The sequence below is a fragment of the Sander vitreus genome, chromosome 4 (genome assembly GCF_031162955.1).
Source record: "Sander vitreus isolate 19-12246 chromosome 4, sanVit1, whole genome shotgun sequence".
NCBI lineage: Eukaryota > Metazoa > Chordata > Actinopteri > Perciformes > Percidae > Sander > Sander vitreus.
Genome location: NC_135858.1, coordinates 9710757 through 9723623, shown reverse-complemented (window position 1 = coordinate 9723623; position 12867 = coordinate 9710757). Strand labels below are relative to the sequence as shown.

Genomic DNA, 12867 nt, shown 5'->3' with positions numbered 1-12867 from the left:
AGCAAAAACAAGGAGGAAACTCCTGCATTCTCATCAAGCCCTAAGTGTAGACAGTCAGCAGTTTCAAGTCCTTTAGAACAGCAATACCGCGGGATGTTGAAACCTTCTAGAGTACACTGAGAGTATCTGTAGCAGCTGCATCACTGTGTGGTGTCCAAGCTGCACCACCCTGGACTGTAAAGCTGTACAGCAGGTGATGTAAACAGCATAGTTTCTCACAGACAATAAACGACCAACCCTCCAGGACATTTACCACAGGAGACGCTTGAAGGAGGCCCACAGAATCATCAAAGACACCAACTATGAAGTATTTTACCTTCTGGAAAACATCATCAGAGTATTATTTCCAGAGCCAACAGTTTCAGGACATCATTGTCCTCAATGCCATCAGACCGTTAAATGTATGGCCAAATATCACTCGCTAATATAGCTTTCTTTTTTTCTGTATGTTCTGTTTTTGATTGCTCGGTAGTTTGTAATACAGATTTGTACTTGCAGTGTCCCGTACTGTTCTTTAGTTGAAGGTACAATTAAATTAAATTAAATTCTATTTTATGTTATTGTAATGCTGTAGCCAGTATCACATAAATTATGTAATATTCACCTGGATTATTTATTTTTAATTGGCAACAGTTCAAAATAGTGCAATTTAGTATCATCTGAAATGCAGTGATGTTAAATTATTAAGATTCACAAAACATTGAAATATTGAAATAAAGTAAGTACCTCAAAACTGTAAAGTACTTGAGTAAATGTACTTAATTTTCACCCTTGATGCTAGGCTTAATAATATACAATCAATCAAATAACCACAGCCAATAACAAGTTTTTGTGAGTAGACTTACTACAATAATAAAGGTAAAAGATACACACAAATGTGTGACATATAGTTTAGTATTAGTATTGTGTGAATTCATGTTTTTTTCCCCCTGAAACAAACATATATCTTTCTTTTCTTCAAAGTTTTGTATTGCAGCAAATACAGAGCATTATTAGAATTCCTTTTTTCTTTTTCAAATATTGACTTAAGGCACTAAAGGTTATTCTTCTTTTTAATAATTCCTCAGAAGATAGCTACGAGGGGGTGGAAGCTGTTCCTAGACTCCCACAGTTATTTAACTTCATAAAGCACAAAAACAACAGGCCTTATTGAAAACAGGTATTAGTTGCTACATGATCCAGCTCTCCTCTAGAGTTTAGATGGGAGCTGCAATATGGAGATCTGGCTACACAAGAGGATTACCATGGTCTATTACAGTCCCTCTAGTCCCCTCTTCTGGGAGGATGTGGGACAACATATGGACACTGATCATCCATTAATATGTACTATCATACATGGGTCAATACAGTGCTAAATCTTAATGTTGCATTTTGTCAAAATGGCACAGAGGACGTCAGCCATGAATCCCAGAGTGCCTGCCATTAAAATGTGCAACCGGTTGAGCAGCTGGTTGAGCAGCTGTTTACAAGCTATCGCACCAAAAGGGGAGCCTAAATTGTTCCTCAACAACACAGGAAAAATATACAAGATGTTATGCTATTATAGTATTCAAGATGCAATAACTTTATTGTCACTATGCAAGCCCAACGTAATTGCAAATAATATATTAGTGACTACCCCTAACTCATTATATCTCCCAACCCAGTCAACTGGATCAATTGTTCAAAATGGCTTGAAATGAGCTTTGGTAGGTGTATACATTGTGATCAGCATGAGTCTTTGCAGCATGTGCTGCTGGAGTGTAGGGGTTATGAAAAGGAAAGGAAGAAACTGAGATCAGCATTAAAAGAAGCTAAGATAAGCTTTACAGTAGACAATTTACTTAGAGATGCAGCATGGGGAATGCATGTTCACATCATGGTTCACAGTATTCAATATTTGAAAGAAACAGGGTTGTAAGAGAGAATTTAGTTTAGTTCATCCTAATTTAGTTTGGTTGGTTTGTTTGTTTTTGTTTTATTTAGTATTTAGTTTTATTTAGTTTTTGTTATATTTTATTTATTGTTCCTGCTAATCTACTGATCCGCATTCCAGTCCGGTAGGTGGCGCTAATGCACCTTAAAATGGTTGCCAACCGTCAATTAAAAATCTGAAGAAAAAGAAGAAGAAGAAGGAGAAAACAGAGCTTTTATTTAGAGGATCCTAAATCGGTTAAGGAGTAGCTAGCTAGCAGTATGGCTTGCAGACATTGAAAGTAATTGACGTGACCCTCAAACCTTAAGTAGCCTAATTTATTTAAAAACACATATTGCTAGGATCGGTTAGACAAACGTGCTGGAATGTCTGCACCTGCCTGATTTCACACTCCGTTGCTGCAGCAGTCTCTCACCACACAGCGATGTTCGTTAGATTTTCAGAGTTAACGTTAGCTAGGTTAGCTTTCGTTAGCTAACTTACGTTACTATTGCCGAAACACTGAGTAGTTGGCTTTCTGATTAACAGTTAAAACTCACCGATTATACATACTACAGATCAAAAAGATGGAACGTAGTTAAACCACAAGGACGGTCCTGTGACTTTCTTTGGCGGAGATGGTCCCATGGTGTAATGGTTAGCACTCTGGACTTTGAATCCAGCGATCCGAGTTCAAATCTCGGTGGGACCTCATCCTTTTTATCTGTCACTCACCGTTAAATTGTTATGAATGAATGCTTGTCATGAATCGTGTTGTTTCAAGGGGATAGGTAAGGTAAGCAAACCCTGAGAAGATGTGGAAAATGATACAAGACTCTAATGAGATGTAGGCCTACATTTTCTTGCTCTTAGCTAGTAACAACAAAAGGTAACAACATATTTGGTCTGCAAATAAGTACAACATCTTAAAATATATTTTAGATAAAGCCTTTGAATGATGAAGCATACACTTGCATTTTATTCGATTTTATTACTTAAATGTCCTGTCAAATAAGACAGATATACCATTCTTCTTATGGGCCTAAAATATATTACTTCTTTTACATAAAAATCCATTATTAAAAATAATAATTGTGCTGAAGTCAACTAAATACTGTATCAATTTATAGAAAACACACAAATACCAAAAAACAAAAGCATATAGATAAAAAAATCAAACATTCAAAATATCTTTACACAATAATGAAGTCTTTGGCATATTTGTTGCCATGAATATTGGTTAGTGAAATAAGGACATAGATGGGCCAAGACTAATCTGTGATATGGAGAGACTTTTCTATACTGGCTCTTTTTATAATGTCATCACTAAAATTGCAGAGATTGTCATATGAGAATGTCCTTTGGTTCCATCACATTTTTAACTTAACAAAGTGAGTCTTTTTCTTATTTAGCTGTAGAAATGTTGAAAATATTTAGGTCCTGTCCACAATCCTTTAAATTACATTTGTTAACTCTGTTTTAAGGCTGACCCCCCTTTTACTTGCTTATGTAGTTAGTAGCCACATAACATTTTGTTAAATCATCTATCTGTCTGTGTTTTAAATTGGAGGCAGGTTTAGCATAATACACTACTACATCTGTTGTTATCACTTCAACAAAAATACACTATAGTTGCATCAAGGACAAAATGTTGATTGTTACAAACGTCTATAGTGTAGTAGACACTTTCTTCCCGATAATCAAAATACATGATCTCTTACATATTTAATTACTTCATTTACTCTTTCTAACATTTCTAAGGACCACAATTTCATCTGGTCACTTAACACCTTAAAGATGACTCTTACATTTTACTACTTGTTAAAGACTTCTTAGCCATATTTCCTTTAGCTCTAACTTGAATACAAATAACAATGTGGTACTTTGTTATACAACATGAGAACTGTTTGAAACAGGATTACAAATTAAATAACTTTATCAACAGCAAAAAACAAAAACAAAAAAAAAAAGACCAAAATTCTCATTTCAATCTCATTTGGCAAAGGTTACCAAAGTTAGGTCAGTGTTTGGCTTATCAAACTTTTCCTCTCACGGTTGTGCTTTGTAAACTGACATGTAAAAAATACTTTGCCCTACAGAGCAGTGATCTGTCAGAACTGGATTATGTTATAAAAACAGCCACAGCTGAGCACAGTCATGCCACCTGTAGAAATGCAAGCACAAATGTAGTCACACACACACTTCATTAAAAATCATATTAACATCTCCCCCAGATCTCCTCTCTCATCTACGTAGTTGTGGTCCCAGCATGACTTTGTTGATAAAGTTGACAATGGCCACAGCTGGCTGCTCGGGGTCCATCTCTGCAAACAGGTGACACACGTTCTCTGTAGCGCTGCCTGTCCTTCTCGCAACAAAGCCAAACATCCTGCAGCAAAAAGGAGACGTAAGAAGTAATGGGAGAGCTATTAATAATTGACACTGAAAGAAACCCAGTTTTGTCTCATGAAGTCAAAGTGACAAATTGTATTGTGATTAACTGCCATGCAAAGTAGCACATTGTACCAGTCGGTAATATCACTCGCCAAGAAAGACGCTCAGTGAAGCAAGCACTTACTTGCTTGATGTGCTATCAGAATTAGTCCACCTGAAGCACGAGCACACAAATAGAGACACAGAGACAAAGAGTAGGGGAACATGAATAACAAAGACATGGAGACAGTGACTAGCAATCTACATTCACCTCTTAGAGTAAAAAAGCAGACAAATCATAGATATCTTATATTTATAAAATATAAGTCAATACAGGAAGTATTTGTACAGCAGCAGCAGGCGCACAGATGTTACCACCTGTACTAAAGATAATCAGCGGTAACACGTACAAGCACAAATAGTTTTTTTTATTAAATTATACTGTGAATGTTTTATCAATATGTCTCAGTGACCCACCTCTGGTCTTGGGGGTTGAGACTGCTGAAAGTCACACTGTTGATTGGGTAGTGTCTCCTGAAAAATAACCTTTGTACACACACACAATATGATGAGTCATTTGTCTTTGGTGTTGGTTTTAAAGGTGCTGTAGGTAGGATTGCGAAGATTCAGGACTTAGCAAAAAAATGTGAACATCAACAACTTCTCAGTCCCTCCCCCCTTTCCGCTAAAGGCCAAAACGGTCTCCTAAGCCCCTTCCCCCACAAGGGAGAATGAATGCGTGTGCATGAGCAGTGATTGACATGCAGTTAGACCTTAGACCCCCCCCCGGCCCTGATTGGTGCATCTGAACAGGGAGCTGTGGATTTTTGCAAATCGCACTACAGGCTGTAGGTGGTGCCAGAAGAGCCAGATATTTTTTTTAATTACCTGCTTCATGTAGTTCTACTCAAACATAAGGTCAGTTTCAGCAAATATGACAGAAAGTTAGTTTTATAAGTCTTACCTACTGCATCTTTAAGTATCCTATCTGGAAAGTTTTCTATCAAACATTGTACATACTGTGTCAGACCACTTTTACTTACATAAAATGACCAGTTACATCGACTGAATTGAAAATGTTAACAATGTTGTCAAGAGGTAAGATGGTTGTGTGTAAGATGTACCTTCTTTTGCTGTCGGTTAGAGTGATGCCCTGAGCAGACACTTTGAAGTGGACCACTGTTGCCACTGGACGTGGACTCAGGGCCAAAGTACACTTGGTTGCCTTTGAGATTGCCTCAGGGCCCGTCAACGACTCGGTTTCCACAGAGTTCAGGTAGAGCACGTTGCAAGCTTGTTTATGAGAGAGATGAGAAAATATAGATTAACATAAACATACGGTATGTGTACTTTCAGCTCGGAACTATGAACATATGAAGCTTGAGCATTCTCTGCCGGTCAAAGGTAAGAACCGCAACTATTGCACTGCATGTGATAGGTCCTGTATGGAAGTTCATGTAACAATGGAAAAACAAAAACAAGCCCATGTACTACCTGCTCCTTGTTTGAGGAGGTCAGCTGCTGTGCTGGTGTTTGTTGCACTCTGCAGCTCCTGAAGCTCCCCAACCAGATCTGAAACATCATAGTCTTCATCAGTTACACAACAACACTCTTACTTACTGAGGGTCCGGTCTGTAGCTGTTGTAATAACCCCAGGGTTCATATCTTTTGAAAAAACCTGGAAAAGTTATGGAATTTGAAAAATGCAAATTCCAGGCCTGGAAAAGTTTTGAAAACATAAAAAGACCTAGAAAGTTTTGGAAAAGTCATGGATTTTTTTTTAACACAGTATAATAATATGTGATTAATAAATGTATTTCACGTCGTCCTAACCTCACTGTTCTATTCAGGGCGCGATATTACGACTCCCACTATGAACCACATAAATTGTCATTCATTTTATTGTTAAACCTCTGAGGGTAAACTTTAACACATATTTTTATTCTTATTGTATAATGTTGACTGACATTTTCAGGAATACATAGTCATAGAAATTTGCCAAAACGTCATGGAAAAGTCATGAAAAGGTCCTAGAAAAGTATTGGTTAAAATGCGTATGAACCCTGTAACCTGTTATTCTTTGAGTGTTTCACTGTTGTCTCATAATAAATGGGTATTATGTGATTTTTTAATATATTTTTATATATTTTTTTGGAATGAAATTCATGGCGTCTAAGTGTAATGGCACTGATTTGACCTTTTTCTGGGATGCGAAGAGCACATGGCAGAGAGATGGGAGTGATTGAATGCTGGTACACCAGGGCAGATAAACTTCCTGAGAGAAAGACAGAAAGAGAAAATACGTAACACAGATTATGATAATGACAGTATAGAAGGCATTAAAAGGAAGATAACTGGGGACTGGAAAGGAGGTAAATAAAAACAATTTAGTTTTTTAGGTTCACAGGTTAAAACGATCAGTTTCAGTGTCTTGTACGTAACAAAATTTGTGAAACGTATTGCGGCAGTTGTGTCTCCCACGTAACTGACCGAAGTAGGACTCGTTCTGACAGCCCTTGATCTTCACTCCCCGTGGCCCTGTCTCGACGAGGAAGTGTCTGACCAGCTGTTCCAGAGGGTCCCCTGGGAGAGAGGAGAGGAGGGTGAGAAGGGAGGGAGTGAGGATGAAAAGTAAGGCTGTCTTGCTGAGAGCATATTCTATAAGGACGCATCAACAAACATACAAAAAATGTAAGATTCTGATTGCAATAGACTATCAAAACCATAATGTAACAGCATTGGTTGGTCACGACAGTGCCTAATTTGTTTTTCATTTCATGAACAGAAATCCTAAAAATATTGCATAAAAAAATATGGTCTATCATCAACACTTGTGCTTGCAGCAAAAAAAAAGATACATACACAGGAATGCATAATAATTAGGACTGGTTAAAAAACAGCACTTATTATTTATTTTGATACCTGTGTCATGTATTTGTTAGTACTAAAACTGTGCTTACACATTACATAATTGTTTTTCTTTTTCATTATGACAGAATACATGCAACTTAAGATAAAGGACGTCACACATTGGTTGGATCAGAAACTACTTAATAAGCACTTAAACTACTTGGATTGGATGTTTTCTGTGGTCTTATTTGCTGGCAAGTATCTTCCTCGCAAACCCAAAAGTAGTTCTCAAACCGTGGGTGGAGATACTCAGATTAAGGGACGGTATATTCTAATGAGCCTGCATGTGACAAAGGAAGGGGAGCCAAATCTGAATGGTTAGGTTGAATCCCATGTTTTCTGATCTAGGCATTCTAAGCTTTCTATACAGTTTGTTGAATTGGAATTGATGTGACTTGACTGGTGCCAAGAAAAACACCTACCATAAGCCTTTTTCACAGCAGACGTTTTGACTTGTCTGAGTAGGAACAGCATAGGTGTAGCTATTAACATTAACGATGGCTCTGTTGTATTCAAGAGTCAAATGTGAGGCTTGACAGTGTGACAGTGACCCAACATGCACAATACCAGGACCCTGGATCATGGATACCTTTGCTGCCAGTGACGTTGGCATTAGCAGGAGGGGTGGCCACCTTGAGGGCCAGGCCGTAGGCCCCCTGGAATGAGTTACTGTCTCTAATGAGGAAAGTTCCTGGTTGCTTGTCCTTCAAAACAGCAATGGCTACGGTAGAAAAGACACATTAGAGTATGGGTGTTGTAGTGTAAAAAAAGAGACGCAGCAATGACAATATATCATCATCCTTTCGTTTTAATGCTCACCTTGGTCTCTGGAGATGCCTGGTTTGTACCAGAACTTGGAGCTGTCCTGGACAAACTTAGCATTGACCCTGATGTCTGCCTCCTCCCTACAGCTGTGTTGTGAAGCTCCCCATCTCTGTTCTCCCACAGAAGTGGAGAAGGTAACATGGTGCATGGGGGAAGGAGCTGAGGAGGCCCTGAGTAGAGAGTTGTGTCCGTTTAAGGATCCTGGTGTGGACGAAAGCCGTTTTTTCTCGGGAAGCGGTGGCTGGATGGCGGGGATGGTGACTGCAGTGTACCCAGTGTATGGTATGTGAGGGACATTTAGTAATGGGTAGTAATAAGACGCTAAGGGGAAGGTTGGTGTATGATATCCTTCGGGCACAGGTGATGGTGGTTTGGTGTCAGCTGAGCTGTCTCTTTCCGGACTCAGTCTTTGTGCTATGTCTGTAGCTGATGTAGAGCGCTGAGGAGAAGACTGAAGGTCTGGGGAGCCAATAGGAGAATTTGGGGAAGTGGTGGAAGGGCTAGAACTAAGACTGACAGAAGGGTTCATGGATACACCTCTGCTGCTGTCAGATGTGGTATCACTAGGAAGGGCAGAGCCATTCAGTTGTACTTGGACTGGGGTGATGATGACAGTGGCATAGCTTGAAGTCTGTAATTGGTTAGATCCCTCTGCACTTCCTGTGATCTTGGCTGCTCCGAGCGTACCATCAGAGCTCAAACTCTGCTCACTCGATGGTTGTGTGGAGTTTATGGATATGTTGGAACTTTGGGTTTGTGCTTCTCTTGGTACTGGTGTGATGGCTTTGCTGCTATTTGAGCTGGACTCCAGATGTGTAGAGGTTTCTTGGCTTTGAGAAGGACTATCAGCAGTTACACTAAGGAAAAGGCAAAGTATGGAAAAAAAATAATTATCAATATATAATATACAATATGTATAAATTAGGGCTGCATGATATGAGGAAAATGCGGTATGCAATAACGCTGTTGAATATTGCGATAAAGATATTACTTGCAATAAATAAACAGATATTAAAGTGTACTAATTTCTGCTGCTTTCAGTATTCTGCTAAAATACAACAAATTGCTTGTTGAATTTATAACAAATGTAAGAAAATCGTTTCCAACATTCTTTTATTTAACAAATTGAACATTGAATTGAATATACAGTAAAATGCAGCACTAAAAAAGAATGACAGTTACATTTAAAATGCACTTTTCTACTGATATTCTCTTTCAACTAACACAAAAAAATCTGTCTTTTGCAATAAGTCGCAGCCTTTCCCGATGTGTATATTGCACCAGTTGATATTGCGATGACAATAAAAACAACGATATATTGTGCAGCCCTAGAATAAATGTAATTTTATTTTTAGCTTTAGTAGAGTTGTCAAAAAATAAAAGTTTCACCCACCTGTCTTCTGTGTGTGTGGGGCTGCTGCTTCCAATGATTGTGTAGTCAGGATCAGAGTCCAGCCCAGGGGTACTTGACTGTCCATTAGAGTCCGATTTACCCTCTGAACGCTGGGATTTGTCGTCCTCCAAACCGGCCTCTTCCATATCGAGAAGTGAGATAAAACAAGATGAGATAAAGGTATTACAAGGAAATGAGAAAGAAAAGAAGTAACAAACTTATTTCAATGTTATAAAAATCAACAACAATCCCTACTGTATCCATCCACCTATCCAGTCACCTTTGTGATGCTCAGCGTGCTGCTGGTCTCGAGATCCAGAGGGAGTCTCGGGCAGCCTGCCTCTCCCAGGAGAGGGGCTACTAGCAGGCAGAGGCGAGGCTGATCCAGAGTAGTACCCTGAGGCGTAACCCCGGCTCTCATGGCTCTCGGCTGGGGATGACTGATAAGGAGAGCAGGGACAGGAGTGACGGGGCTGTGGAGGGGTGTGGTAACCACTGCTGGCTCCATCCCGCACATCCATCAGAGACTGGGGGCTGGGGTAGCCCTGATGAGGTCCAATGGCATATCTAGGCTCCAGGTTTGGACTCTGATCCAAAGGGTGGCAAACGCGAAATGCCGGCATGGCTGATTTGCACTGCCAGAACTCTGCCTCTCTCGCCACCTCCCATGGATTTTCACTTTCCCATAGTGGAGGCGCCTCTCTTGTTCGTTGTACCCCTGCTCTTTGGGACCAGTGTGGATTTTCTGATTGGTCAGGGTGCAATGGGTGGAATGCTCTAACTGAGGCTGATTGGTGCTCTCGCCTGCTGGAGCAGTCCCGACAGTGGCAACCAGAGGACGGTGTTGGAGAGCTGAAGAACATTTCCCTGTAAGGGCTCGAGGGCAGTGATTGATGGGAGAGATGAGAGGCTGGATTGTGGCTGGAATAATGGAGGAGGTGACACTCTTCCCCAGTGCAGAGTCTGTTTAAGGCTGGGAGGGTGTGGCTGTGTGGGTGGTTGTGTTCAGCGGTGGAATAAGGGTAGCAAGGCCTAAGGAGACAGGGCAAGGGCGGGGCTGGGGGTGGACGTTCCCATGGTAACTCAGGTAAAGGATGGGCGCTATGTCGATGGCAAAGTTCCATATGAGTTGAATGAGGAGGCGGGGACACAGATTTGCATGGTAAGGCCGGCAGAGTTTGGCTTTTTGGATTCTTTTTAATGCTGCTGCAACGGCCAAGACAATGGCTGTCAGAGAGGCAGGGTTCTCGTTCCCTCTCCCATCCGCCATCTCCACACTTTGCGCCTGCTCGACCGCAACACGAGTGCTCTCGCCTCAAACCCCCAGGACTTTGCGGATCTCCGTCATCTAAAATCGCAGTCTCTCTATCCTTCTCTTTCCCTCTTCTTTTCTCCTTTGCTCCATCTTCCCCGTCTCCTCTCCTCACTGGACAGTCAGTGTTTTCTTTTTCTGGGCGGTTTATGGACGGAGAGGCGTCTTCCAGGTGATCAGAGGGGACTGAGGAGCGGCTAGAGTCTGATGTGTAGGTGAGAGACTGGGGTTGGCTGGGAGTTTGAGGCTTGACTGTTGGGCTGTTGGGTGACACTGCTGAGGCAGACGAGCCCGGCCCACGGCGCTTCTTCACCTGGGCGTAGAGGCTGCCGTCCAGAGGGCCCCTCGTATGACAGATATCTGGTAGAAACAAGAAGAAAGTTTGATGAGATGTTTGACCCTAACGTAAAGCTTACTCTTTACACCTGTGTGTGCACGTTTCTTACTTTCAATGCTGTCTTGGTGGTGCAGGTTAAAGTTCTCATAAGAATCCCATCTGACCACAGGGTCTGAGGTGTTGTAGTCCACTTTGATGGAGGCATCATTCTTGCGGTATTCTCGACCTTGGAAAGCAGACATTTTTGATATGAAGCATATGAAAATGTAAAACAACAGAAATGAAGTGACAGACAGACAGATGATAATATTCACCTTTCATTTTTTCTGGCCCATTGGAGAAGATACATTCAACTGTAGCATCTGGAGGGAACCTGTCATCTACAGGAAGACGAGGATAAAGGCAGTGACTAAAATATCCAGGCCGTAACTACAGAGACTTATAAAAACATTCACAAGAAAGTGTGATCTGTGAAGTGGAAACACCAAAGTTAAGAAATAAAGATACTTGCTTTCACTCCTCATCATGGAAACAGAATAACACTTCAAATACCTGAAATTAGTTCTCTTTTTACATTCATGGTTGCAGCAGCATGTAGCACTAAGAGCAACTGTCATGAGACTGCTGCTTACTGAGCCATGTACATGCATTTCTGTTTCATCTCAACAGACACTGTAATTTGATATTTGTCTCAAAATACACACAAACACTACAATGGACAGAAAATGAGTGGATCTTAAATTATACTACCGTGTAAATGGTCAAGGAAGCAATATAAATATACTGTACAAAAGAGGGGTTCCCTTTGTTTATTCATATATTTACAAAATATTCAAATTTAGTGTATGTGTATATATACCGGTCAAAAGTTTGGGGTCACTTAGACATTTCCATTCCACTCCATTATAGACAGAATACCAGCTGAGATCAGTTGCATTGTTTTTTTAACCAGGGCAGCACTTCTCAGATTACATTATGTGCTTACATAATTGAAAAAAGGGTTCTCCAATGTTTTCTCAGTTAGCCTTTTCAAATGATATCAGATTAGTAAACAGAATGCGCCTTTGGAACATTGGATGAATGGTTGCTGATAATGGGCAATGTAGATATTGCATTAAAGATCAGCCACTTCTTTCTACAACAGTCGAGAACCCTTTTGCAATTATGTAAGCACATAATGTAATCTGAAAACTGCTGCCCTGATTAAAAAACAATGCAACTGATCTCAGCTGGTATTCGGACTATAATGGAGTGGAATGGAAATTTCGGAGTGACCCCAAACTTTTGACCGGTAGTTTGTGTATATATATGCTATATATATGCTATATATAACATCCTCCCAGCAGTGATAGTTTTCCTTATGCACATGTTGCATAAATACCCATCACTCAACTCTCTTCTGCAATGCTTTCATGACTGTCCAAAACCTGAACATTGCCCCTACTTTCTATTCCATGTATTTCCTTAGAAACTGTTGAGCCTCTGTTTTTTATACCTGTGCAGGCCAAGTCCAGTTCAGTCTTGCCAAACCATAGCTGGGCTCCGTGGACAGTGCAGGTGTGGAACTGGACTCTGAACACCACCTCCCTCTCTGCTGCTCGACACCGCCGGTGGTAGCACTTAACCTGCAGAGGAGGATGCAGGTAAGAGAGTGATGTACTAAAATAAAGGGTCATTTCACACACACAAAACAGTAAATCAAATTTGAATTTGCTTATAGTGTTATTTTTATGCAGATCATATGTCTTTGGTGCCTGTTGCTG

At 40.5% G+C, this 12867-nt stretch overlaps 1 protein-coding gene and 1 non-coding gene across 4 annotated transcripts in view; one reads left to right on the top strand and one right to left on the bottom strand.

Annotated features, from left to right (window-relative positions):
• The first annotated feature begins 2534 nt into the window (after nt 1-2534).
• Nucleotides 2535-2606, top strand: trnaq-uug (transfer RNA glutamine (anticodon UUG)). The gene has a single exon. It is a non-coding gene; the product is annotated as a tRNA-Gln (tRNA).
• A 267-nt stretch (nt 2607-2873) lies between these two features.
• Nucleotides 2874-12867, bottom strand: part of LOC144516641 (tensin-2-like) — a 34327-nt gene continuing 24333 nt past the window's right edge. For 2 of the 3 annotated variants that reach the window (XM_078248107.1, XM_078248109.1), the window contains 14 exons: nt 12600-12729; nt 11419-11484; nt 11214-11330; nt 9736-11127; nt 9456-9594; nt 8057-8919; nt 7827-7958; nt 6818-6910; nt 6525-6602; nt 5822-5899; nt 5452-5620; nt 4805-4873; nt 4473-4502; nt 2874-4283 (listed from right to left, as the gene is read on the bottom strand). In XM_078248107.1, coding sequence (XP_078104233.1) covers nt 4139-4283; nt 4473-4502; nt 4805-4873; nt 5452-5620; nt 5822-5899; nt 6525-6602; nt 6818-6910; nt 7827-7958; nt 8057-8919; nt 9456-9594; nt 9736-11127; nt 11214-11330; nt 11419-11484; nt 12600-12729 — 3501 coding nt within the window. In that variant the 3' untranslated portion in view covers nt 2874-4138. The remainder of the gene's footprint in view (nt 4284-4472; nt 4503-4804; nt 4874-5451; nt 5621-5821; nt 5900-6524; nt 6603-6817; nt 6911-7826; nt 7959-8056; nt 8920-9455; nt 9595-9735; nt 11128-11213; nt 11331-11418; nt 11485-12599; nt 12730-12867) is intronic. The other variant, XM_078248108.1, reaches the window with a different exon arrangement.